Here is a 24,469-nt window from a genome sequence, read left to right on the forward strand (position 1 = left end):
TGGTGGTAGTGGTAGTAATAGGCACCATTTACTGAGCACATACTATGTGCCAGGTGTTCTGTTAAGCATATCACATGTATTATTGCCATTATCACGGTTCATACAAATAGGTGCTTGAAAGAGAAAGTCTTGTTACATTGTTCATAACACTATTCCATATAATAATAAAATGTCCAACATATCCCTTTTATGCAAGTTTCATGGAGAAAAGTTTCCTGACTTTGGCAAGAAGGGTCACCTAGTAGCCTTATTGATTTGAATTAGGAATTTTCTTGAACTGTCAACTGTGGCACATGCTTAGAACAGGCTAGTCTGAATTTCTGGCCGGTCAGCAGTCATGGGCTCTTCGATACCTCCTTCTTTATACCCATCCTCTGGATAGAGAGTGAATCAGTCTCCGGGCTGATGAATATCTGAGTGTGTCTCTTCCAAAGTTAAATAGACAATGCTGTTAGGTATCATCTGCTCGTCTGTGTATACTAAAGTAGATCATTTTGCACAGTCCAAATTTTTTGAGTGTGTCATTCAAGGCTTTCCAGCATCTTTGCCCTCTCGACCTCGGAATCTTCCATCCCTCCAGAGATACCTGGTGTTGCACTCGCACGAAACTAACAATCTTTCCTAAAACACATTTCCTAAAACATGCTGTATACTTTCCCTTTTCTATTGCTTATGCTGTCAAACTCCTTGTCCTGTGAGTCCCAACTCAAATGCCACCTTGTGCCTTATCTGTCTCCTGTCTCCCACTCCCTATGCCCATTCCCTTAATCTTTGCTTTCTATTCCCACCCTGCTTTGCCTCTATCTCACACGCATTTCCTTGTCTCTCATATAATAATTTGCTTTCGTGTCTGGATTGGAAGGTGTCTGAGTGTAATAACTATGACTTATTAGTTTTTCTTTTAATCTTTCCTTCCCCTCTGAGCAGAAAAGCAGTTCCTTAAACCTAATAAGGGCCCAGTAAATATTGAAATACTTAATGGTTAGCCCTATTTGTCTGTCAGTGAATTATTATAATGAAGTAGTTGTGGCTAACTGTCAAATGTAATTTAGATATAGTGAATTTTCAGTTACTACACATCACTTTTCTATTCTTACTTCTCGACCTTTGCTGTTTCCTCCACCGTCCAGCAGATGATTAGGAAAAAGCAAACTGGTTTTAATATTTTCTTAAGCAAAATGTAACTAGTGAGGTAATATGCTCCTTTAAAAAGTCATATGATACGTTTTTAAATGGAATAAAAATTCAGACCAGGTACTACTTCATAAAAACATTTGTCCAACACACTCTCTTTGAGCACACATCTTCTCCCCATGTACCAACTCACTCTTCTTACTGCCTTTCCTGGCTACCCCCCACCCATAGGTCTCAGCTAGGAACCTCAGGCCGGTCTTCAGCTCTTCACTCTTTTATCCTTTTTTTTTTAAAGAATTTATTTTTAAGTAATCTCTATTCCCAACGTGGGGCTCGAACTCAACAACCCCGAGATCAAGAGTTGCACGCTGCACCGACTGAGCCAGCCGGGTGCCCCTCTTCACTTTCTGATCGTTTCTCCAGTCTGCCGCCTCCTCTTCTCCCATCCTTTTTTATTCAGACTCTCATCTTTTACCTGGTCTTTGATCCTGCTTCTGGTCCCTTGTCCCTCCACTCTCAGTTTGTTATGTATATGCTGCTAGGGTTGCCTTTCCAAAACAGATATGATCTTGTTTAAAATACCTTTGAGGGGTACCTGGGTGGCTCAATCGGTTAAGCGTCCAACTCTTGATTTCAGCTCAAGTCATGATCTCATGGTTCATGAGATCAAGCCCCACATCGGGCTCTGCGCTGACATTATAGAGCCTGCTTGGGATATTCTCTCTCTCTCTCTCTCTCTCTCTCTCTCTCTTTCTTTCTTTCTTTCCCTCTCTCTCTTCCCCTCCCCCACCGTCGGGCACACACGTGTGTGCGCACACTCTCTCTCAGTAAATAAATAAACATTTAAAATACCTTTGAGTTTGAAGAACTCAGAAGGACCTATGCTTTAGGTTTCCTATTGGACTCAAAGGCTAAAGTCCAGAATCTACCATTTGGTTGCAGCCAAAGTTCCCCAGATTTGCTTCCTTTCATGCTCTATCATGTACCAAACTTCAGCCACCCTGAATGTCTCTGTTCTCCAAACATGCCTCTGTCTAAGCATCTCTTCCCACTCCCTGAAATACCCTGCTTCCTCTTCTCTACTGAATCCCTGCCCTCCTCCGGGAAGCCTTCCCTAGGACCCCAGGCAGAGATATAGTCTCTGTGCTTTGATTTCTCACTTATCATAACTCGTTCTGGCACCGGCCTAGTTTTCCCTACCTACACTTTGAATTTCTCAAGGATAGGAAAATGTTTTATTTACCTTTGAGTCTTCAGGGCCTAGCACAGTGCTTTACCTCATCAACTATTTCCAAATTCACAACTCAGTGTGCTCTTAAGATATAATGTAGAAGTAAGATATGGTAGATTCATTATCTGGCATTTTAAGGACTGACCAGGATACACGTAGAATGGATAAATGAATTCTAAAGGTAATTTGCAAGCCTCTTTTTCCCAGTTAGCTTTAAATCCCTCCATTCTTTCATGTCTCTCTTGTGTGGGTCCTCATAAGCTTTGAGATAAGGCAGAAAGGGAAAAAGTAGTCTAGACAACAGGTATCTGAACGAGCAAGAGTAAAATGTGCTGGGCTACTTGGAAGTGATTGCCTTAAGTCATTCCGTATTATGAAAGTATGTTTTTCTCAGCTGGGTTCCAAGATACTGGATAGGGTTCTTTTGTTTGTTTTTGCAAGGCAAAACTGGCAAGAAAAAAATCAGGTGATTTTAAGATCTAGTGCCTTGGGAGAGCAAAGGTAGAGATAAGCAAAATGTTCTATTGATGTTCTGCTCTGTATTTCTTATGTTAACAGTTATTTTGTTCTGTTTTGATGTATATAGACTTTTGATTACTATAATTTTCAGTCAAGAGTCAGTGGGATTTTTTATTATTTCTTTAATTTTAAACTTAACGAATACTGTTGCTAGCATGGATTAGACACTCAGATACTTTAGATAATTCAACATTGACTTCATTCATTTTAGAAATAATCAGAAGGGATGCCTGGGTGACTCAGTCGGTTAAGCATCCGACTTCAGCTCAAGTCATGATCTCACAGTTCGTGGGTTTGAGTCCCATGTCGGGCTCTGTGCTGACAGCTCAGAGCCTGGAGCCTGCTTCGGATTCTGTGTCTCCCTCTCTCTCTGCCCCTCCCTCGCTCACTCTTTCAAGAATAAATAAGCTTTAAAAATTTTTTTCAAAGAAATAATTAATCAGCAACATTAAAGCCAGCTTGACTTCTATTTATTTTTTATTGAAGTGTAACTAACAATGTTATGTTAGTTTTGGGTATTGACTTTTATATTTTAAATTTCAGGTTTTGCCACCTTCTTCCGTTCCCGTTCCTATTCATGCTTCCTTTGGTCGCCTTCACCAAATCAAACAGGTAAGACTTTCGAAACTCATAGCTGTTCAGTAAAAAAAGGAAACTTTATTTTTCTTTAGAAAAATACCTAGGGTTCAGTAATTCCAAGTGAGGTCACATGTGATTCTGTTTTTAATTCCAGGAATGGTTCCTCTAAAACAAAAGCAACTATGGAGTCCTGTATTTCTTTGGGTTATAAACTGATAGATTCCAGAAAGACAGTGTATTCTTCTACCTTGAATCTGGCTTCTTTCAGAGCTCTCAAAGAAAAGGAATGCTATCTAGAAAAATTAATTTTTTAGGTTCATAATAACCATAGTTATCATGGTGTTTTTTAAACCGCCAGATGAAATTTTTTGACAGATGAACAGCCTTTATGCTATCGTTCTGTGCTCATTTCTTAGTGATCTGAGTTCAGGGACACATTGTACTTCACTGGCTTACGTTTTGTGCAGGCGTGTGTGTGTGTGCATGTGTGTGTTTAATAGCAAATGCCTAATACAGTTAAACCTTTTAATTATCCAAAGATTAGCCACAGAACTCAAAAGATCAAATCCCCACTCCTCCACAGGTGGTGGGATTTTTCTGACCCAGCTACAAGCAGACTTTTGTTCAATTGGGGCTTAACTGTTATGGAGCACTTATTATTCACTTAGTGCTGTAACAGGTACTTCACATGTGTGGTCTCATTTTATCTCGCAACAACCTTATAAGATCAGAATCTAACGATGGGAGAAATTTAGTAATTTACCCAATGTCCAGGGTTAGTGACTATCAGAGCCAGATTTAGCCCCAAATTACTGGATTCCTTTCCAGCTACCCTTTCCCTATTTCAGTGGCAAAAAAGCCAAAATATCTCATGAGCCTGGTGTTTAGGATTCCAATTTCTGCTTCCTTTCCCTCTCGCCCTCTCACGCCATGACTTCCCTAAGGTCCAGTTTATCATCCAGTAGCAAAATAGTATGGTAAAAAGATTCTTTTACTTTTTAGTAGATAAAACATTCTTTGTCTGTGAGTATGGAGCTATTTTAGAAATTCAAAAGAACCTAAAACTAGTAGGTGAGATGACCTCTGGTTTATCTGTGCAATTTGCTTTGTTGCTTCCTCTAAATGAGACCAATATTTAGAAATTGATTACATGTTGCTATTTGATTATGAAGCTTGAAATCAAGATTAATTTAATTGGTTTGTAATATAAATCATAAGGCACTCTGTTTCCATAGTGACAGAATATACATTATATAAACATTTAAAATGAAACACAAGTAGAAAGTGAATTAAATGGGAAAACAGAAATACTTCAATCTGGGTACTGATTGAATGGAAAATTAAGACTTATTTTCAGCAACTTAATGGTCTGGTATCTTTTTTTTAATTTTTAAAATATTTTTTAAAAATATTTGAGTGGGGAGGGAGAACATGAGCGAGGGAGAGGCAGAGGAAGAGGAAGAGACAGAATCTCAAGCAGGCTCCACACTGTCAGTGCAAAGCCTGATGCGGGTCTCAATCTCACACACTGTGAGATCATAACCTGAGCCAAAGGCCAGAGTCGGACACTCGACCATCTGAGCCACCCAGCCACCCCCTTACACATATCTTAAATTGCATATTTCTTTATGTGTATGCTTTAACTATGGCTTCTTTTTAGCTATTGATCTTATTAACCTTTTGGGAAGGAGGATGCTTGAAAGTAAATCTTGATATCTTTTTACCCATAAACACTCAGTATGAATCTCTGAGAAGGACTTTTTTCCTACATAATCACAATGCCATCATTACATCTAGCAAAATTAAGTTATTCTGTATTGTCATCTAATAACCAGTCTATGTTGAAATTTCATTATTCCCAAAAGTATCTTTTCTGCTGATCCAACAAACATGTTCCAACTATGATCTCTCAGATCTCTTTTATTTAAAATAGCCTTTCCTCCTGTTCTTATTTCATGCCACTTATTTTTTGAAGAAACCAGGCCATTTGTCATGTAGACTACCCTACATTCTGATTCTGCTTCTGTATGATGTTGTTTAATATGTTCTTTTATTTCCTGTATTTCCTATAAACTGATTTGAATAAATTTTCTTTTACTTTTAAATAAGCACACATACTTGGGGCGCCTGGGTGGCTCAGTTGGTTGAGCGTCCAACTTCGGCTCAGGTCATGATCTCACGGTCTGTGAGTTCGAGCCCTGCGTCGGGCTCTGTGCTGACAGCTCAGAGCCTGGAGCCTGTTTCAGATTCTGTGTCTCCCTCTCTCTGACACTCCCCCATTCATGCTCTGTCTCTCTCTGTCTCAAAAATAAATAAACGTTTAAAAGAAAAAAGTAAGCACACATACCAAGTCAATATTAGGTCCTGGGTCAACATTTAAGTAAATGTGTGGTTTAAGTTGCCCCTTTCCTAGTAGGCGGCTAACGGGTAATTTTTTCTCTACAGGGGTTGTTAGCTGTTTTCTAGGTATTAGAGAGCTTGAGAAAATGAAGCTGGAAGTTAATTTTCTGTCCACCCCCCAGTTTTATTGAGATGTAATTTACATATAAGGTTGTATAATATGTACAGTATAAGTATACAGTATAAGTATAAGATGTACAGTAATGATTTGATTTATGTATTGTGAGATGATTACCATGGAAGTTAATTTTCTTAAATTTTTTTTTAATTTTTATTTTTGAGAGAAACACACACACACACACACACACACACACACACACACACACAGTGTGAGCAGGGGAGGGGCAGAGAGAGAGGGAGACACAGAATCCGAAGCAGGCTCCAGGCTCCAAGCTGTCAGCACAGAGCCAGACGCAGGGCTCAAACTCACAGACCGCGAGATCATGACCTGAGCCAAAGTTGGACAGTTAACTGACTGAGCCACCCAGACGCCCCTAGGAACTATTCTTTTCATGTAATTTTTCCTTTCCTAATACCAATTGAGTTTCTGTTTCAAGAGGTTTGGAAGCACTCGGCTTTTAGTTCCCTATACCAAAGCCCTAAACATAAGTAACCGCGCTGCTGAAATAGTTTGTGTATTCGTTTTCTAAGGTTGCCACAACAAAGTACCACACACGGGGGGGCTTACCAAACAGAAGTGTATTTTCTCACCACTCTGGAGGCTACAAGTCTGAGATCAAGGTGTTGGCAGGATTGGCTTCTTCTGAGGGCTGTGAGAGAAGGATCTGTTCCAAGCCTCTCTCATTGACCTATAAATAGCCATCTTCATGTCCACATGGTGTTTTCCCTACACATTTGTCGGTTTCCAAATTTCTCCTTTTTATAAGGACATATTGGATTACGGCCCACCCTCGTAACCTGGTTCTAACTTGATTACTTCTGCAAATGCTCTATCTCCAAATAAAGTCACATTCTGAGGCACTGGGGGTTAGGACTTCGACATATGGATTTTAGGGGGACACTATTCCACCCATAACAGTTTGTTCATGGTATATGGTTCTATAATTTTACATTTATTTCCTGACTTGTCAAATAGGATATAAAATCATTGATACCTAGTAAGAACTTGACTTTTTCTGCAGTACCTTAAGTAGCATCAGTTTAATTACCTACTTGCACACTACCTCTGCATTTCTAGCATCTCTCCTATTTATATCTTCACAGATGTAAACTTTAGCACCATGTATTATAGTCTTTGTTTTATCTCAACTGGTTTGGATAAATTAAACTGGGTTTAGACACAAATGTAAGGGAACTTTATGAAATGCAGCCATTTAAAACATCGTGCCAGCTGGAGTAGAGGGCATGATTTTAACAGGGACAATATCAGTTATCACAGTTTCACAGTTACTTTGTCTTATGGACTTTGCTACCACTTCTAGTCTAGGAAAGCAACGGCATTAGATTTCTGTTCTGTGTTTTTCGGTCTTCCTTGGAACCTACTAAGTACCTGGTCTTTTTTATGAAGAGATGTTCTTTAAGGGAATAGCCTAACTTGTTTTAAAGGAAATTTAATTTGACCTTAACTCACAAATTGTTCATTCTTTCAGCAAGCATTTGTTAAGCCCTGTGCCGACACCGGGCAACCAAAATCTTTCAGGCATACTCACCTTCAGAGAGCACAGTGGGTAGCTCACCATTCCCATTTTTACCTTGGATCCTAAAAAGCTGAAAGCTAAGTTCAGTGCTCAAGTGCAACAACTCTCCTTAACCTGGGTTTCTAGCAGACAGCACTGTTTGTCCCTCAGAGATATGTGGCTCTTGATTTGTTTTTTTAGTATTTATTTACTTTCGGGAGAGCGCAAGCAGGGGAGGGGCAGAGAGAAGGGGACAGAGGATCTGAAGCGGGCTCTGCGCTGACAGGCTGACAGCAGCCAGCCCGATGTGGGGCTCGAACTCACGAACCGTGAGATCGTGACCTGAACCAAAGTCGGACGCCCAACCAACTGAGCCACCCAGGTACCCCTCTTGACTTTTTATCCTTATTTTAACAATCATACTTCATTATAAGCATCTCATATCCATTTTGGAAACAGGCAAGATATGAATGATAAAAGAATGAACCTGCTTTTACTAACAACCTTCAAAATAGCTGATGTTGGGTAATGCTCCAACTTCCAACGGAACAGTGAGCAAAATCCTGTCTTACTTCGGGAAAAATTGCTCTTGGTCGTTGAGTAAATTACAAAGTACTTTGAGCTTCTCACTACAGGAAAACGTCTACATCAGTATTAGGTGGAAGGACTATACTAACTTTACATTTTGTTGAAAAGGTTTACTGTTACTCCATTGTTTTTAAAGACTAACTTCTTAAACTTCCTTTCCCAATTTCCCTCACTTTCCATAATGACATCAAAAGAACTCAAAGCTCTAGGTTCACCTTCAGTTCTTCCTTATTTTTCTACTGTATCTAATTAGGCATCTAATCCTATTAATTCTTCCTTGACAACATCCTCTCTGTTCCCACTTCCTTCTGTCCCTTGGGTCCATCCAGATTACTGTAGAAATATTCTAAGAGATTTCCTATCTCTGTCAGTTTAATCCGACTTCCACAACCAACTGCAAGATCACTTCTCTGAGACATCATTTTCACCCCTGTGCAGAAAGTTATAATGGCTTCCCATTACCTACTGAATAAGAGTAAGAGTAAGTATAGCTAGGTTGTAGCGAGCACTTACTCACATAGGTTGCCAGGCGCTGTGATAAGAACTGTACAACCACTTCGTTATCCTCAGTTTGTATTATCATCTTCATAGGAATGAAGAGACTGAGGCTGAGGTTAATTCACTTGCCTAGGATTGACAGGTAAAAAGTTACAGAGCCCAGGTTCGACCCAGTTCTGTTTGGCTCCAAAGCCTGTGGTCCTAACAACTGTGGTGTTCTGTGCAAACTCTTTAAGTCCCAACCCTTCAATTATTTACGATCCTAGAAATCTGGCCCTATTTTACCTCTCCAGTTTTAGCTCTCATCGCTTCTCAGTACAAACTGTTTCAGTCAAGCCGGTCTCACTCCCCTCAGACCTGCCATGTTCGTTCCCTCCTCTAAGCTTTTGTTCACATGCTTCCTTCTGCTTGGAATACCTTCCCCTCCACCCTCTGCTTGTCCAGATTTTAAACCACTTTCAGGGCCTAGGTCAAATTTTCATTCACACAACTCACGCCACTCTTCTATTCCAGACTACCCATAACATGTATTGTTTATATAGACGGTAATATTTAAGCTCTTTTGATCATACACTGCATCGGTGCAAAATGTTTTAGCACATCCTTCCAGTACATGTAAACTGTATTTACATTATGGATATGTACTTCCAAGCTGGTATGTAATGTGAGTCATAGAATATATGAGCAACACAAATACAGAAAGGTTGAGATAAAGACGAAATGATGTTTTTAGGACATTTAAAAATGTATTGTATTAATTATGAGTCATTATTGAGAGGGAATATGGGTCCATATTTCTAGTAGTGTTCATGACCTCAAATTATTTTAGCCAGCTCCTTGACAGAGACTAGTTCAGCATTGTGTTTTCACAAGAAGGTGGAAGGTGATGTGCTGGGCTAGGAGTAGCACAAGCGCCACCTTTGTCACCTCCCTGTCACTTGCTTAGACTTGTATTATGAATCTTCTGTCCGACATTTCTTTATAGAAATCTTGTTAAGATACTTGTCTATTTTGTGGAACTCGGTTTAATTAAAACTAGATAATATATCCATATGGCCACCTAACTTGCAACTCATTACAACTAGCCTCCCCCCAAATGCTGTTCTTTTGCAAGATCTTTGATCTCTATGGGCTGAGTGAGAGCACCTGTGTCAGTCTGTATATCTAATATTAGCAAACCTTCATTTCTTACTATCTTAGATTTAAAATGTGTAAATTGAGGGGCGCCTGGGTGGCGCAGTCGGTTAAGCGTCCGACTTCAGCCAGGTCACGATCTCGCGGTCTGTGAGTTCGAGCCCCGCGTCGGGCTCTGGGCTGATGGCTCGGAGCCTGGAGCCTGTTTCCGATTCTGTGTCTCCCTCTCTCTCTGCCCCTCCCCCGTTCATGCTCTGTCTCTCTCTGTCCCAAAAATAAATAAAAGTTGAAAAATAAATAAATAAATAAATAAATAAAATGTGTAAATTGAATTTTTTTTTTTTTTTTTTTTTTTTTTTTTTTTTTTTTTTTTTTTTTTTTTTGCTTCTCTGTGAAACACCATGTATACTTCCTGGGCTATGATCATGCTTACTTTGGAGAGCACCAACCTGATGTATATAAAATTTGTCTCTCAAATATGATTCTAGGTCATTTTCGGGAAAGCTCATCTGCTTATTTCATGTTCCCCATCATATTTAGCACCATATTTGCCCAACTGTGTCCTAGGTACTTTATTATGTGTAAAATATGTTTTTAAGAAGACCAGGGTGAATTTGGACTGTAGGATTTTTTTAAAAGCCATTTTAACCATTTTTAAGAGTACAATTCAGTGGCATTAAGTACTTTCACAGTGTTGGACAATCATCATCACTTTTCATTTCCAGAATTTTTCATCCTGCCAGACAGAAACTCCATGCCCGTTCAGCAGTAACTTCCTACTTAACCTCCTTCTCCTGTAACCTCTATTCTACTTTCTATTTCTATGAAGATTTGACTATTCTAGGTACCGTATATAAGTGGAACCACAAAATATTCGTTCTTTTGTGTTTATATCACTTAACATAACGTTTGCAGTATTTAACCATGTTATATGTAGCATGTGTCAGAACTTCATTCCTTTGTATGGAATTGTGTTTATATCACATTTTTTAATCCATTCATCTGGTGGTGGACACTGGGTTGTTTCCAACTTTTGGTTATTATAAATAGTGCTGCTATGAACTTTGGTGTAGAAGTCTCTGTTTGAGTTCCTGTTTTCAATACTTTTGCGTATATACATAGGAGCGGGATTGTTGGATAATATGGTAAGTCAATGTTTAACTTTTTGAGAAACTGTCAAATTGTCTCCTACAGAGTCTGCACCATTTTACATTCCCACCAGCAATGTCTAAAAGCTCTAATTTCTCCACATTTTTACCAACACTTGTTATTTTCCACATTTTTAAATAACAGCTATTCTGGGGCACCTGGGTGGCTCAGTTGGTTGAGCATCCACCTCTAAATTTCAGCTCAGGTCATGATCCCAAGGTTGTGGGATCAAGCCCCACATTGGGCTCCATAGTAGGCATGGAGCCTGCTTAAGATTCTCTCTCTTACTCTCCCTCTCTCTGTCTCTCTCTCTCCCCTTCCTTCCCTCTGTCCCTCCCCCCCCCCCGGCTCATGTTCTCTCACTCTCAAATAAACAAATACTATCCTAATGAGTGTGAAGTGCTAGCTCTTTGCAGTTTTGAATTGCATTTCCCTAATGACAAATGTTGAACATTTTTCACATGCTTATTGACCATTTGTTTTAATTTTGTAATGTTTATTTATTTTTGAGAGAGAGAGAGACAGAGCATGAGTGGGGGCAGGGCAGAGAGAGAGGGAGACACAGAATCGGAAGCGGGCTCTAGGCTCCTAGCCGTCAGCACGGAGCCTGATGTGAGGCTCAAACTCAATAAGCTTGAGATCATGACCTGAGCCGAAGTCAGAGGCTCAACCAACTGAGCCACTCAGGCGCCCCGCTTATTGACCATTTGTATATCTTTGAAAAAATACCTGTTCAAGTCCTTTGCCCATATTTTAATTTGTTGTTTGTTTTGTTGTTGTTGTTGTTGTTGTTGTTGAGTTGTAAGTGTTCTTTATATGTTCTGGATATTAATCCCTTATCAAATGTAAGATTTGCAAATATCTCTTCCAATTCTGTGCTTCTTTTCACTCTCTTGATCGTGTCTTTTGTTGCACAAAAGTTTTAAATTTTTACGAAGTCTGTTTTTTTCTTTTGTTACCTGTGCTTTTGGTGTTACATCTGTGAAATCATTATCAAATCCAATTCATAAGGCTTTTGCCCTATGTTTTCATGTAAGAGTTTTATAGTTTTAGGTCTTACGTTTAGGTGTTTCATCCATTTCAAGTTAATTTTTATATATGGTATAAGGAAAGGTTTCAACTTCATTCTTTTGCATGTGGGTGTTCAGTTTTCTCAGCACCATTTGTTGAAAAGGCTGTCCTTTCCCCATTGAATGGTTTGGCACCCTTGTCAAAAATCAACATGTATCTGAGTGTTCATTTCTGAGCTCTCTATTCTGTTCCTTTGGTCTATATGCCCTTATGCTAGTACCACACTGTTCTGATTACTATAGCTTTGTAGTAAGTTTTGAAATCAGGAAATGTGAATCCTCCACGTTTAGTCTTCTTTTTCAAGATTGTTCTGGTGATTCAGAGCCTCTTGAGATTCCATGTGAATTTTAGGTTGGGTGTTTGTATTTCTGCAAAACAAAAAAATGCCACTGGGATTTTGACAGGGGTTGCATTGCATCTGTAGATCACTTTGGATAGTATTGCCATCTTAACAATATTAAGTTTTCTAACTCATGAACACAGAATATCTTTCCATATGTGGGTTATTTTTAAAGATATTTATGTGAGGGCACCTGGGTGCCTCGGTCGGTTAAGCGTCCAGCTTCAGCTCAGGTCGTGATCTCACAGTTTGTGAGTTTGAACCCCACGTCAGGTTCTGTGCTGACAGCTCAGAGCCTGGAGCCTGCTTCAGATTCTGTGTCTCCCTCTCCCTCTCTCTCTCTCTGCCCCTCCCCCGCTCATGCTCTGTCTCTCTGTGTTTCAAAAATAAATAAAACAGGGGCGCCTGGGTGGCGCAGTCGGTTAAGCGTCCGACTTCAGCCAGGTCACGATCTCGCGGTCCGTGAGTTCGAGCCCCGCATCGGGCTCTGGGCTGATGGCTCAGAGCCTGGAGCCTGTTTCCGATTCTGTGTCTCCCTCTCTCTCTGCCCCTCCCCCGCTCATGCTCTGTCTCTCTCTGTCCCAAAAATAAATAAACGTTGGAAAAAAAAATTACAAAAATAAATAAAACATTAAAACAAATTTAAAAAAATAAAAATAACTATGTGAGAAATTATACTTGCATTTATAAAAAGGTCAAACACTATGGTAAAGTACAAAGAAAGAAAGAACAAATTACCCTAAACCGCACTACTCATTGATAAGTACTGTGAACTTTTTGGTGAATATCCTTCTGAACACCTCTTGTTTATAATTTTACATAAATAGCATGTGAGGATTTTTCCTACTTGATATGTAATACATGTTTCTCAATGTCAACGACTAGATTTAAATCCATGTTTGCACCATCATTTACTTAAACAAACCCATACTGATAGACATTTAGTTTGCTTTGGACTATGAGTAATATTTGTGAGTATCATAGTATGAATCGTAGGAAAAATAGTATAATAATAAATGTTTGACATTTTCTCTTTTGCATGAGGAAAGGTACAAAGTGTTTCATCTAAGAAGTTTCTGCATATCTGATGTACTGCAATGCATTAGTAATAGATCTTTGGTGTAGTAGGTTCAATAATGAAAAGTAGAGAACTAGACACGTGTTTAGAGATTTGTTTACACTCTGGCTCTTCTAGAGCCCAGTGAATAATGATAAAGGTACAACCAAATGAAACAATTTTGTAAAACCATAGGAACGGGTATTCATTTATTCTCATGTTCTGCCTTTCAGGAAGAAGGCATGGATTTAGTAAATAGAGAAGCAATGCATGAATGGTGAGTCGTGTACTTTGAATTACTATTCTGATCATTTCTCTATTCAGTTATGTCTTTTCTTTTGGTTAGGCAAACTGCAGTACTGATATCTCTTCTTTTGTAGGGAGGTACAAACTGCAAAACAGATAAGTCAGTCTTGGGAAGAAAGCTTGAAACTGGTATGGTATTAACATTTCACTTTTATTGAAAGTTTTACTGATTTTCGGTGTTGGCAATACCTACTTCTGCTGTAATTTCTAGAAATCCAAGCTCTCATTTGAAACTGAAATTTATATGCTGCATAAATCATTTTTGATCGCTCTTAAGAAACAGTTTATGACTTACTCGTAAAAATAACTGACATCATTTGAAAGTGGGGTTCACAGTAAATAGTTGTCTGATACAAAACCATCGTTGTTTTGGACCAGCTTCTTCTCTGTCCTGGTAAGTCTAAGAAGAGTTCAGTTCTGCTGGTCAAATTGCTCACATGACAAAACAATAAATGATTTCACTCCTTTCTACGTAATTGATTAACTACATATTAGAGTCTTAAACCACAGACAGTGGGTTTCTTGGATAAATACTGCATTTTTATTCCTGTAATGTATATACTCACACTAACATTTTAACATGCAACCTTTAATTTGAACATATTTGGAATTTCATTACATCCCCTGGTAACATGTTTCCATGTCTCTGTACACATTATGGTCTTACTTAGTTGTAGAAGTTGAGTGATGTTTAGGCTTCTTTTCCATGGACATCTCAGATAATGATAGAACAGGAATTGAGCTGAAATTTGAATAGGAGAGATTCTGGTTAGATGTCTGTTTCCAGATTTGGGAATGATTAGATTAGAAAATGGGTCATCAGCAGAAACAGTGGCATCTTATTTTCCTCTGAGCCCTGAGTGCCTTAGACGGGCATCTATCCCTGGTTTGGGAGTGGGTCCTAAAGAATGAGTAGATAGCCTCTGGAGTCTGCCCCTTTTTATGTTTGGGGCCAACACAATTTATGGATGCTGCTGCATTCCCTTAACTGACCCACTTCTAATTACTTCAGGTGTTGGCACGAGGGAGTGAATCTGTGAATGTGTTAGGATGTGTAAGGGAACACGTAACGTAACTTTACCTGCGTCTCGGAAAAGAAAAGAGCACATTTCAAAGCCCCGAATTATGCAATACTGATTCTGTCTATATAAAATCTATCAACATTTTTTATAGCTGTAGTTATCGTTGCTGCCTCATTTGTATCTTAGTTCTAACCAAATCCTTTTTGATTGTTTCCTGGAAATGGTATTGTAGTCTTCAAAAACAAGGTACAGGTCAAACAAGAAGAGAAAATTTTTAATTTAGGATTTGTGTATATACTAGTAAGTATTGCTCAATATCACGTATTCACGTTCTACATCTTTGGGGACACTAGGGAAGCCCCTCGACTTGCCATGTGACTCTTTTTTCTAAAAGGGAAAGGGTGCCTTGGCTTATTGAGGTGAATCGTGGGTTCCCTGCTTGTTTTAGGATGATGTGAGCTCCTCACCGTGGTGCACTCACTGATTCAGTAAAGGTTCCCTTCCCCATGCAGCAGCTATCTCCTTAAGTGTTTGATAGGGAAGCAATTGGTGCTCCAATTGTACACTGCTTTCTGCCTACACAGAGTGCCAGTGATTTAGAGAAACCATCTTCAAAGTGCATTGGTTTAATTCCAGTACCCCCAGCACCTTCTCCCACCAGGGGGATTGGGAAGGTAAGAAAGGAGAGCCTAAGAATCTGTGTCCCTTGAAATACCTATGAGATATTAACGTTTCACCACCCAAACTTTGGGGGGGGGGATATATTTTGCTATAGCACATCTGATCCTAAACGACAGTTTTCCCTTCCTTTTCATTTCTTGAACTATTATTAACATATAACAAAAGTCGCCAACTTTGAAGTATGTGACTTCATTAACTTTGGTACTTGTGTATAATCCTGTAGCCGTAACCATAACCCGGATGTAGAACCGTTCCCACGCTCTAGACAATGTCCTCGTGATCTTTTGTAGTCCATTGCCTTCTCTCCCCCACCCCCTGCCCCCACTAGGAAACCACTGATCTGCTTTCTGAGAAGAGTGGTGGTTTTAAACCCTCTGTTCTAATTTGGTTTTAGCAATATTTTTCTCCATCGTTACAAACTTATGTGAATTACACCGCTCTGTCTCCAAGTCCTAGTCCCAGTCCTACGCAACAATTTCCAATGTAAGTTCATGTTGTATGAAAATACCAAAGTGCTTATAAAATAAGAATTTTAGAAACTTACAAGAAATTATAGCTCCAGGTTCTATGACAACCACAGAAGTAATGTGTTTTTTGCTAAATTAAGATGTCATTGTTTTGGTTTACCATTTCGTATATTGAAAAGAATCAAGTGAGTTAAGGACATGTGAGAACATGTGAATGTATGAAGAATCAGTAATTCATTAACCCTGTTTGAACATAGTCTTCCTCTCCAAGCTTGTTGATAAGGATCAAAGCTAATTCTTGAGCTGTAAACAGCTGCACCTGCTCATTTACCGATGATTCTCACCTTGATTCAAGGCAAGTCACAACCAGAACAGCAGGTCTTTCTAGCTTTTTCCCCCCATAATTTCAAAAAATCCTGAATCCTTCTAAACTGTAAGACAGTTTGCTATCCTGAGGCATTCCTGTTTTTAACCCAGATTTAGAGAAAAGCAATAAAATGATGTGATACTACATAGTCCTTTTTTAGTGTATGTCCTTAGATCTATTCTAATGAAATAGTCATAGCTGATTTTGCTCAAATTTTTTTCTGGTAATGATTGTGATAATTTTATTTTAGAAGAAGAAATCAAAGCCCCACCAACACTATTAGACCAAGTATCTTTGGATCATTAAAAAGAAAAGGTACTTTTATCTACTAGCAAAAATAAATATAACTTTGAATTATTTTTATAAAGTATTATATAAAATCAAGTGCTATAAAAATTTCATTTTAAAGGATTTAGTTAAAATATATTTGAGAAGTTACTAGAGGCCTTTCATTTTACTCAAACTACATAAAGACAATTTTAAAAGCTATAAAGTGCTGGGGTGCCCGGCTGGCTCAGTCGGTGGAGAATGCGACTAGATCTCAGGGTTGTGAATACAGGCCCCACACTGGGTGTAGAGATTACTCAAAAATAAAATCTTTAAAAAAATTTTTTTAAAAAGCCATAAACTGCCATATAAATGTGAATTGAGAAATTTAATTCCAGCTTAGTCAACTCTTAGGATTTTCATTATATAAGTATAATTCACCAGGCTAGCTGCCTTAACTACTTGTGAAAACAAAGTGGGGAATGAGTGAATGAACAGATAGAATGAATCAGTCATCTAGCATTCTGCTAAATCTCGACCCCTGCCCTGCCGCCCCGCCTGCCGCCACACCTACTTGTTGACAACGTATGAGTAAGTTGACACAAATCAGACCCACTTTCTACACTTAAAATATATGCTAAGGTGTGTGTTCTTTGATGGTTCACTTCTTTATGGGGATTAATTTTGGAAATTAATGAAATTAATGAAAAATACCCACCTACTCAGTAATAAAAGGACAGTGGAAAAAACAGTAGTGTTTGTTTGTTTTTTTTAACTCCCACAGCCCTGGATCCCATTTCTCAATCCTGCCTTACTAAGCTAGCTTATTCTTCCTTTTTCGTTAATACCACTACTGAGTTTTAAAGTTAATACAAAGTTTAACCATAATAAGGAGGGAAAATGGATAAATAGGAAAGCAGGTTAAAAGTTTAAAATGTGTATTCGTGAAAATTCCATTAAGATAGGAAAGAAGAGGGGCGCCTAGGTGGCTCAGTAGATTAAGTTTCCGACTCTTGATTTACACTCAGGTCATGATCTCACGGTTCGTGAGTTTGAGTCCTGTATTGGGCTCTGCGCTGACAGCACGGAACCCGCTTGGGATTCTCTCTCTCTCCCTCTCTCTCTCTCTCTGCCCCTCCTGTGCTTGCTCTCTCTCTCTTTCTCTCTCTCTCAAAATAAGTAAAATAAACTTTAAAAAAGTAGCTTTAAGAAGAAGATAGGAAAGAAGAAGGAAAAGAAGAAAAAGAGGAGGGAGGGGGGAAGAAAAGAAGGAGAAGGGGAAGGGAAAGGAGAGCAAACTATAGAGAAGGAAATTGAAATGTACTTCAGTCTTCCATGTATTTTTGGATAAATTAATGGCAGTTGCCCTAACAACACATCTAACTAACTATGTACTTCCTGTATTCTAGGACTAAGACAAGATCAGTTCTGGAAAACACTCTTTCAAACTAAGCACATCGTTTTATGATGATGGATCAATGACCTAGCTTTGGAGTATTTTGTCTGTGCTGTGAAGTTGGGGGCTAGTGTTGAGAAAGCGTTTAAATATATTAATAGTTTAGGAGTTGTTAGGAAGTTGGGGTCATTTCAGTATTTCAGATAAAATATGCTTAGGGGCACCTGGCTGGCTCAGTGGAGTGTGTGACTTTTGATCTTAGGGTTGTGAGTTCGAGCCCAACATTGAGTGTAGAGATTACTTAAAAATAAAATCTTTAAAATAAATAAGTACATAAATAAATAAAATACACTTAAAGACAGTGTTTTACTAAATTAAAATAATTCTCCTTTTAAGACACTTATGCATAAAATGTTTTTATGACATTGAAAATTCCTGGAATTTTCTTAAAAGTTGTGATTTATTTATTTTTAGGTTTATTTATTTATTTTGAGAGAGTGCACATGCACGCACAAGTGGGGGAGGGGTAGAGAGAGAGGGAGAGAGAGAGAGAATCCCAAGCAGGCTCCACGCTGTCAGCACAGAGCCCGACGCGGAGCTTGATCTCTTGAACCGTGAGATCGTGACCTGAGCCGTAATCAAGAGCCAGACACTTAACCAACTGAGCCACCCAGGTGCCCCGGAATTTGACTTAAAAAGTTATTTTTAGTGCTTGCTTTGGTAGCACATATACTAAAATTGGAACGACACAGAGAAGATTAGCACTGCCCCTGCACAAGGATGACACACAAATTTGTGAAGCTTCCATATTTAAAAAAATATATATTTTTATAATACAATTTTGACATAATAGACTTGGTTTCTGTCCAGTGTCTTGGTGGATGTGTCATGTTTCACACAAGCCTCTTGTACCTGGTTTTCAGTTGCTCTGGAGGATGACTGCCTCACTCACTTCTTTGAAGTGTCCGTAAGAACTCCAAAGCAAATTCTATATGTACTACGTGGTCTATATTTTAAGTCAGACCATAGTCTGAAGGTAGCCTATACAAGTTTGGTCAAAATTCATCTGGCATTTTAGAGATAGTAACAGATTAAACGGAAATTTAATTTTATTTATCTATTTTAGAATATGAATATCCATTTGGGAAACAATAATTGATGTCCTCTTTGGAGCCTATTAATGAAATATGGGGAAAAAGGGCATAAAAAATCCAAAGAGGTCCTGGGTGAGGGAGGAAAAACAATGAGAACTCTAAAAAATGGAAGAGAGTATGAGATCACTGTTAGAATCTCCAAGCATATGAAGGCAGTTACTTCCATTGGGAATAAGCAAGAGCAAATAAGGCTTCAAGTGGGAATCCTGAGAAATCTGCAGAAATTAGACAGCTGTAAAGAGAATTTTACAAGTAATAATGGTTTCAGCAAAGAAAATTTCCATTTTCTTCTATGATGAATTTGTTTTGATTTGTCTTGCTTTTAATTTAAACTCCAAAGGAGAGGTGAGTAATTTCTCCATAATGGTATAATTGTAATCTGGCATGGGACAGGATACCCAGACCTCTTTTGAGTTTTATGAGCCATGATTATACTCGTAAGGAAGGTCTGTGGAATTTCTATTCCTAGGGGTATATTTTTTAATTTTAATTTAATTTTATTTTTAAGTAAACTTTGTGTCCAACGTGGAGTTTGAACTCACAACCAAGAGTTGCACGCTCTACTGACTGAGCCAGCCAGGCGCTCCTATTCCTAGAGATATTTTTTAATGAGTAGGAGGCCTTAGTGTTTCATCATTCATACATATTTCACTCTACGAGTTATGGGCTTGAACATTAGTTTTCTCTCATCCAGACATGGTTATCACACGATTATGTAACACTGTGCAGATTTTACCATTTACTTTGACTTAAGATTACAGCAGTATAGTTTTTTGACATTAGGTGCTTCTCCTTATTCTTTAAAAATATATTTATTTTGTTCATTGCATGCTATAAAAGAATTGGTCTATTTAGTTCATTGTATATTTTTAGCAAAATACAGACAGCAATAACCTAAACATTTAAAATAAGGAATGAGATTAAATTATGATACAGCCTTACTACATAGCTCTATAAAATGACGTTGTAGAATTTAGTAAATAATATGAGAAAATTATACTCATTAAAAACAAAAAGTAGACGATGTATCAGTATTATATTCAATACAAATCCAGTTTTGTTTAAAAACAATCATGTATATACACACATATTTAGGAATTACTGGAAAGTGGTTATCTCTGGGTAATGGGGCAGTAAAAGTTTTTTCTTTGTGTTTTTATGTATTTTATAATAATTGTTTGCAACTAAAAGCAAAAAGCATGCTAGATAAAACATATTCTGCCTTGGTCTGCTTTTCTCGTCATAGGTGAAATGATAGCTAAAGATCCGCCTAAGAGATTTTTCGAAAGCACGACCAACATGCTTTCTCCCGATACTACCCAACAGTCTGATGTGAATGTTTGGTGAGTATTAACATGAATTTTTAAACATTCGTTGGCCATTTTTCACTTGGTTTTTAAGTCTGTTTTTACTATTGTATATATTCAGAAGTCTGGTCTATTATTAAATATTTTTAGAAGTCATCCAACTAATATCCCAAATGGATGCTATTACCCTTAGTTCTTCTCCCTAACGTTTATGTGTGACACTAATATATGCTGGATACATTTTTAGAAGTGGGGTTTTGGCATTTGATTAAGAGGTATCAGAGAAATACATAAAAATGCAAGCTTGGAAAAAAGTTATTTTCTGCCCATCTTTTCTACCTTGGATTTTTTTGTGTGCTTTGTTAGGCTGAACGTATGAAATCGCTCTTGTAACTAGGGCCAGTTCTTTGCTTCACATATTTTGTATTTGTTTGTAGACAAAGCGGAGTACACAGAGATCTTTTGAATTCTGTTGTCAGTGAATGGTATTTTCTTCCCCTGGTCTATCTTCAAATACTCTTGGTGGAACCAGTAGCAGCGCAGGATCTTCTTATAACTCACCAGTTAGCATCAGCACCGTCACAAACTCCCGTGTCGTCTTCTGATTCTCGTTCTCCATTTATTGTAGTAGACGAACTTTCCGCTAAGTGATTCACCCATCCCAAGACTTTCTCACCAATGGAGAAACACACATTTGCTTCTCTCTCTCTCTCTCTCTCTCTCTCTCTCTCTCTCTCTCTCTCTCTCTCTCTCTCTCTCTCTCACACACACACACACACACACACACACACACACACACACACGTTAGGGCAATAACAGAATTGTGTGTTTTAGGAGTGCCTGGGTGGCTCAGTCGGTTAAGCGTCTGACTTTGGCTCGGGTAGTGATCTCATATTTTGTGAGTTCAAGCCCCGCATTGGGCTCTGTGCTGGCAGTGCAGAGCCTGCTTGGGATTCTGCGTCTCTTCCTCTCTCTTTGCCCCTCCCCTGCTCGTGTGCTCACTCTTTCTCTCTCAAAATAAATAAATAAACTTAAAAAAATAATTGCAAGATATAACTTAGGCTATTTCCTATTACCTTATTTTCTCAATTTCCTAAAATTCTCTTTATCTACAGAACTTGCATGTCTAATTCCTGTGTTTGCCCTTAAAAGCAATGTAGTGATATTTTCAAAGATGTTTTCCAAATAAGAACTATATTGAAGATACAATCATACATTTTCAAGCTGCTAATGTGTAGAAACATGCTGCACCTTGAGTTTTTAAAAACATAATTCAGAACTCTATTTATTTATCTGAATAAATAAAATTTTAAGTTCTGATGAAATAGAATTGTTCCGTTAATCAACAAGTAAAATAATTTTTTAAATTCTGTACTGAATACCTGTGCTAGTTCTTAATGATATTTTCAATAATTAGAAAAATCACCTGTCTTAAAGCAGTTTTTAACTTTTTAAAAAATGTGTATTTATTTAGAGAGAGCACACACGTGTTGGGGAGGGCCAGCATGTAACACTATTTGGGGCTCCATGCGGGTCACGATCATGACCTGAGCTGAAATCAAGTCAGATGCTTAACCGACTGAGCCATCCAGGCACCCCTAAAAAGCTTATTTTTAATTTTTTTTAAATGTTTATTTATTTTTGACAGAGAGAGAGAGAGAGAGAGACAGAGCATGAACGGGGGAGGGGCAGAGAGAGGGAGACACAGAATCCAAAGCAGGCTCCAGGCTCTGAGCTGGCAGCACAGAGCCCGATGCAGGGCCCGAACTCACGAACTGCGAGATCATGACCTGAGCCGAAGTCAGATGCTTAACTGACTGAGCCACCCAGGCACCCCCCAAAAAAACTTATTTTTAAAACTAAGCTAGTTATACATGCTGATGCAAGGATTGCCTGTTTTGCACATGAATCCTTGGATGTTTAATTTGTTTGGAAGGAATAGGTAGGGGAAACAAGATGAAAAAAATTTAATTGAATAGCAAGAAAATAATATGTAATTGGGACTTCACTCAATTTGTACTTAACCTGATTATCCCTGATCAATTTTGTATTCTAATTAAGTGTGGAAAAAAGACAATGTTGATAAATGGTGGTCTTTTACATTTCTATGAATTACTTTTTATTCATGATCATGATTATGCATTTGATTAAATAAGGCTTAATATGTTAGGGTTTTTCTGCAAGAATCATATGCCTCTAGCTGTTCCCTAAGGGCTATAAATGTTTGTTTAAACCCCAATTTTGTATTTAAAAGTCTTAAGGGTTTTCTGAATAAGAAAAAGTATGTGTTAAAAATGTAAAATCTAAAGTAAGTGCTTTAAGTAATTAAGGATAGCACTAGCATTTTGGAAAATATAAATGTATCCTCATGAAATGAAGTTGAGAATTAGTTTAAATTTCCTCAGCTAACAAAATAGGAATGGTTATCTAAAATATTTATAAAAAGTTTTTCCTTGTCATTAGAAGTCATCAGAATGATGAAAATCTGATATAGGTATGCCCCACATAGGAAAAAGACTGTTACACCAAGAATTGTTTGACAGTGGCCCCAGTGGAATTAATGGTTACATATGTGGGGGAAGATTCTTTCAACCTATGAGTAAATGAATACTTATGAGATGACTGAGTTCATGATGGTCTCTGGAAACTGAGACACGATTCTACAAATTGGCCAAGGACAAGTGAACTATCAATATCGCCCTCGTTACTCAGCTTCTATACTTACCTGACCCTCGGTGGACCAATTGTGAACAGATACAGGGGCCCTCATGAGATGAGGTGTGATGGCAGTGATGTTCCTTGCTGAATTTGTAGATCATTGACAGACAATAGTGTCCTCCTGTATGGTTGACACTTTAGCCAAAAAAAAAAAAAAAAAGTCTTTCAAAATACAAAACCTTTGGAGTACAAAAACCAAGGATGGAGAAAGTGAACAATGGGGGCGGGACTACTACTCAATTGTATAAGGAGCTTTTGATCATTAAATCTTGGTAATCTGGACATTCTCAATACACTTCTTTCAACTCAGACAATTCCTTTAAACTCTGTTCAGTTAGTTTTTATTTAGTTGTACTCCAGGGTGCCACACTTACTATAATATGCTCAGAATCAAGGACTTTGTAGTCGATTTTCCCATCTGTTGCCTTTTAAGGTTTGGTATTAGGAGGATCTGTTTAAATGATTTTCATTTATTTTTTTAAATGTTTATTTATTTATTTTGAGAGAGAAAGAGAGCAGGGAAGGGACAGAGGGAGAGAGAGAATCCCAAGCAGACTCCACACTGTCAGCACAGAGCCTGACATGAGGCTCAATCCCATGAACCCTGAGATCATGACTTGAGTTGAGACAAAGATTCAGACGCGTAACCGACTGAGCCACCAAGGCGCCCCAATGATTTTTCTTTTCTTAAATGATTTTGAGACCAAAGTAGTTCTGACTTTTACATGATGAGATTTTGTGGTTGATTTTTATTTATTTATTTTGTTTGTTTGTTTCAAGTTTTTATTTCAATTCTAGTTAGCTAACAGAGTGCAATATTCGTTTCAGGAGTAGAATTTAATGATTCATCAGTTACATATGACACCCGGTGCTCATCACAAGTGCCCTCCTTAATGCCCATCACCCCACCCACCTCCCTCCATCAACCCTGAGTTTGTTCTCTATAGTTAAGCATCTCTTATGGTTTGCCTGCCCCCCTGCCCCCGTCTCTCCCTCTCTCCCTCTCTCGCTCTTTTTTTCCCTTATGTCCGTCTGTTTTGTTTCTTAAATTCCACATATGAGTGAAAGAAATCATATGGTATTTGTCCTTTTTCTGATTGACTTATTTCACTTAGCATAATACATTCTAGCTCCATCTAGTTCATTGCAAATGGCAAGATTTCATTCTTATTATGGCTGAGTAATATTTCATTGTATATATATATATATATATATATATATACCACATCTTCTTTATCCGTTCATCACTTGATGGACATTTTAGCTCTTCGCATAATTTGCTTATTGTTGATAGTGCTGCTATGCTGTAAACATCGGGGTACATGTGTCTCTTCAAATCAGTATTTGTTTGTCCTTTGGGTAAACACCTAGTAGTGCAATTGCTGGGCAGGAAGATACAAATCAAAACAACAGTGAGATACCACCTCATACCTGTCAGACTGGTTGA

The 24,469-nt window shown here is 38.2% G+C and overlaps 1 protein-coding gene and 1 non-coding gene across 2 annotated transcripts in view; both read left to right on the plus strand.

Annotated features, from left to right (window-relative positions):
• Nucleotides 1-24,469, plus strand: part of LOC115507867 (protein FAM122A-like) — a 49,315-nt gene that overhangs the window by 17,828 nt on the left and 7,018 nt on the right. The window contains exons 5-11 of the mRNA XM_032592147.1: nt 3,428-3,496; nt 13,571-13,614; nt 13,718-13,772; nt 15,250-15,339; nt 15,741-15,829; nt 16,431-16,495; nt 20,244-20,340. Coding sequence (XP_032448038.1) covers nt 3,428-3,496; nt 13,571-13,614; nt 13,718-13,772; nt 15,250-15,339; nt 15,741-15,829; nt 16,431-16,495; nt 20,244-20,340 — 509 coding nt within the window. The remainder of the gene's footprint in view (nt 1-3,427; nt 3,497-13,570; nt 13,615-13,717; nt 13,773-15,249; nt 15,340-15,740; nt 15,830-16,430; nt 16,496-20,243; nt 20,341-24,469) is intronic.
• LOC115507908 lies at nt 18,552-18,658 on the plus strand. Its single transcript, XR_003966831.1, has one exon. It is a non-coding gene; the product is annotated as a U6 spliceosomal RNA (small nuclear RNA).

This window comes from Lynx canadensis, chromosome X, assembly GCF_007474595.2.
Source record: "Lynx canadensis isolate LIC74 chromosome X, mLynCan4.pri.v2, whole genome shotgun sequence".
NCBI classification, from domain to species: Eukaryota; Metazoa; Chordata; class Mammalia; order Carnivora; family Felidae; genus Lynx; species Lynx canadensis.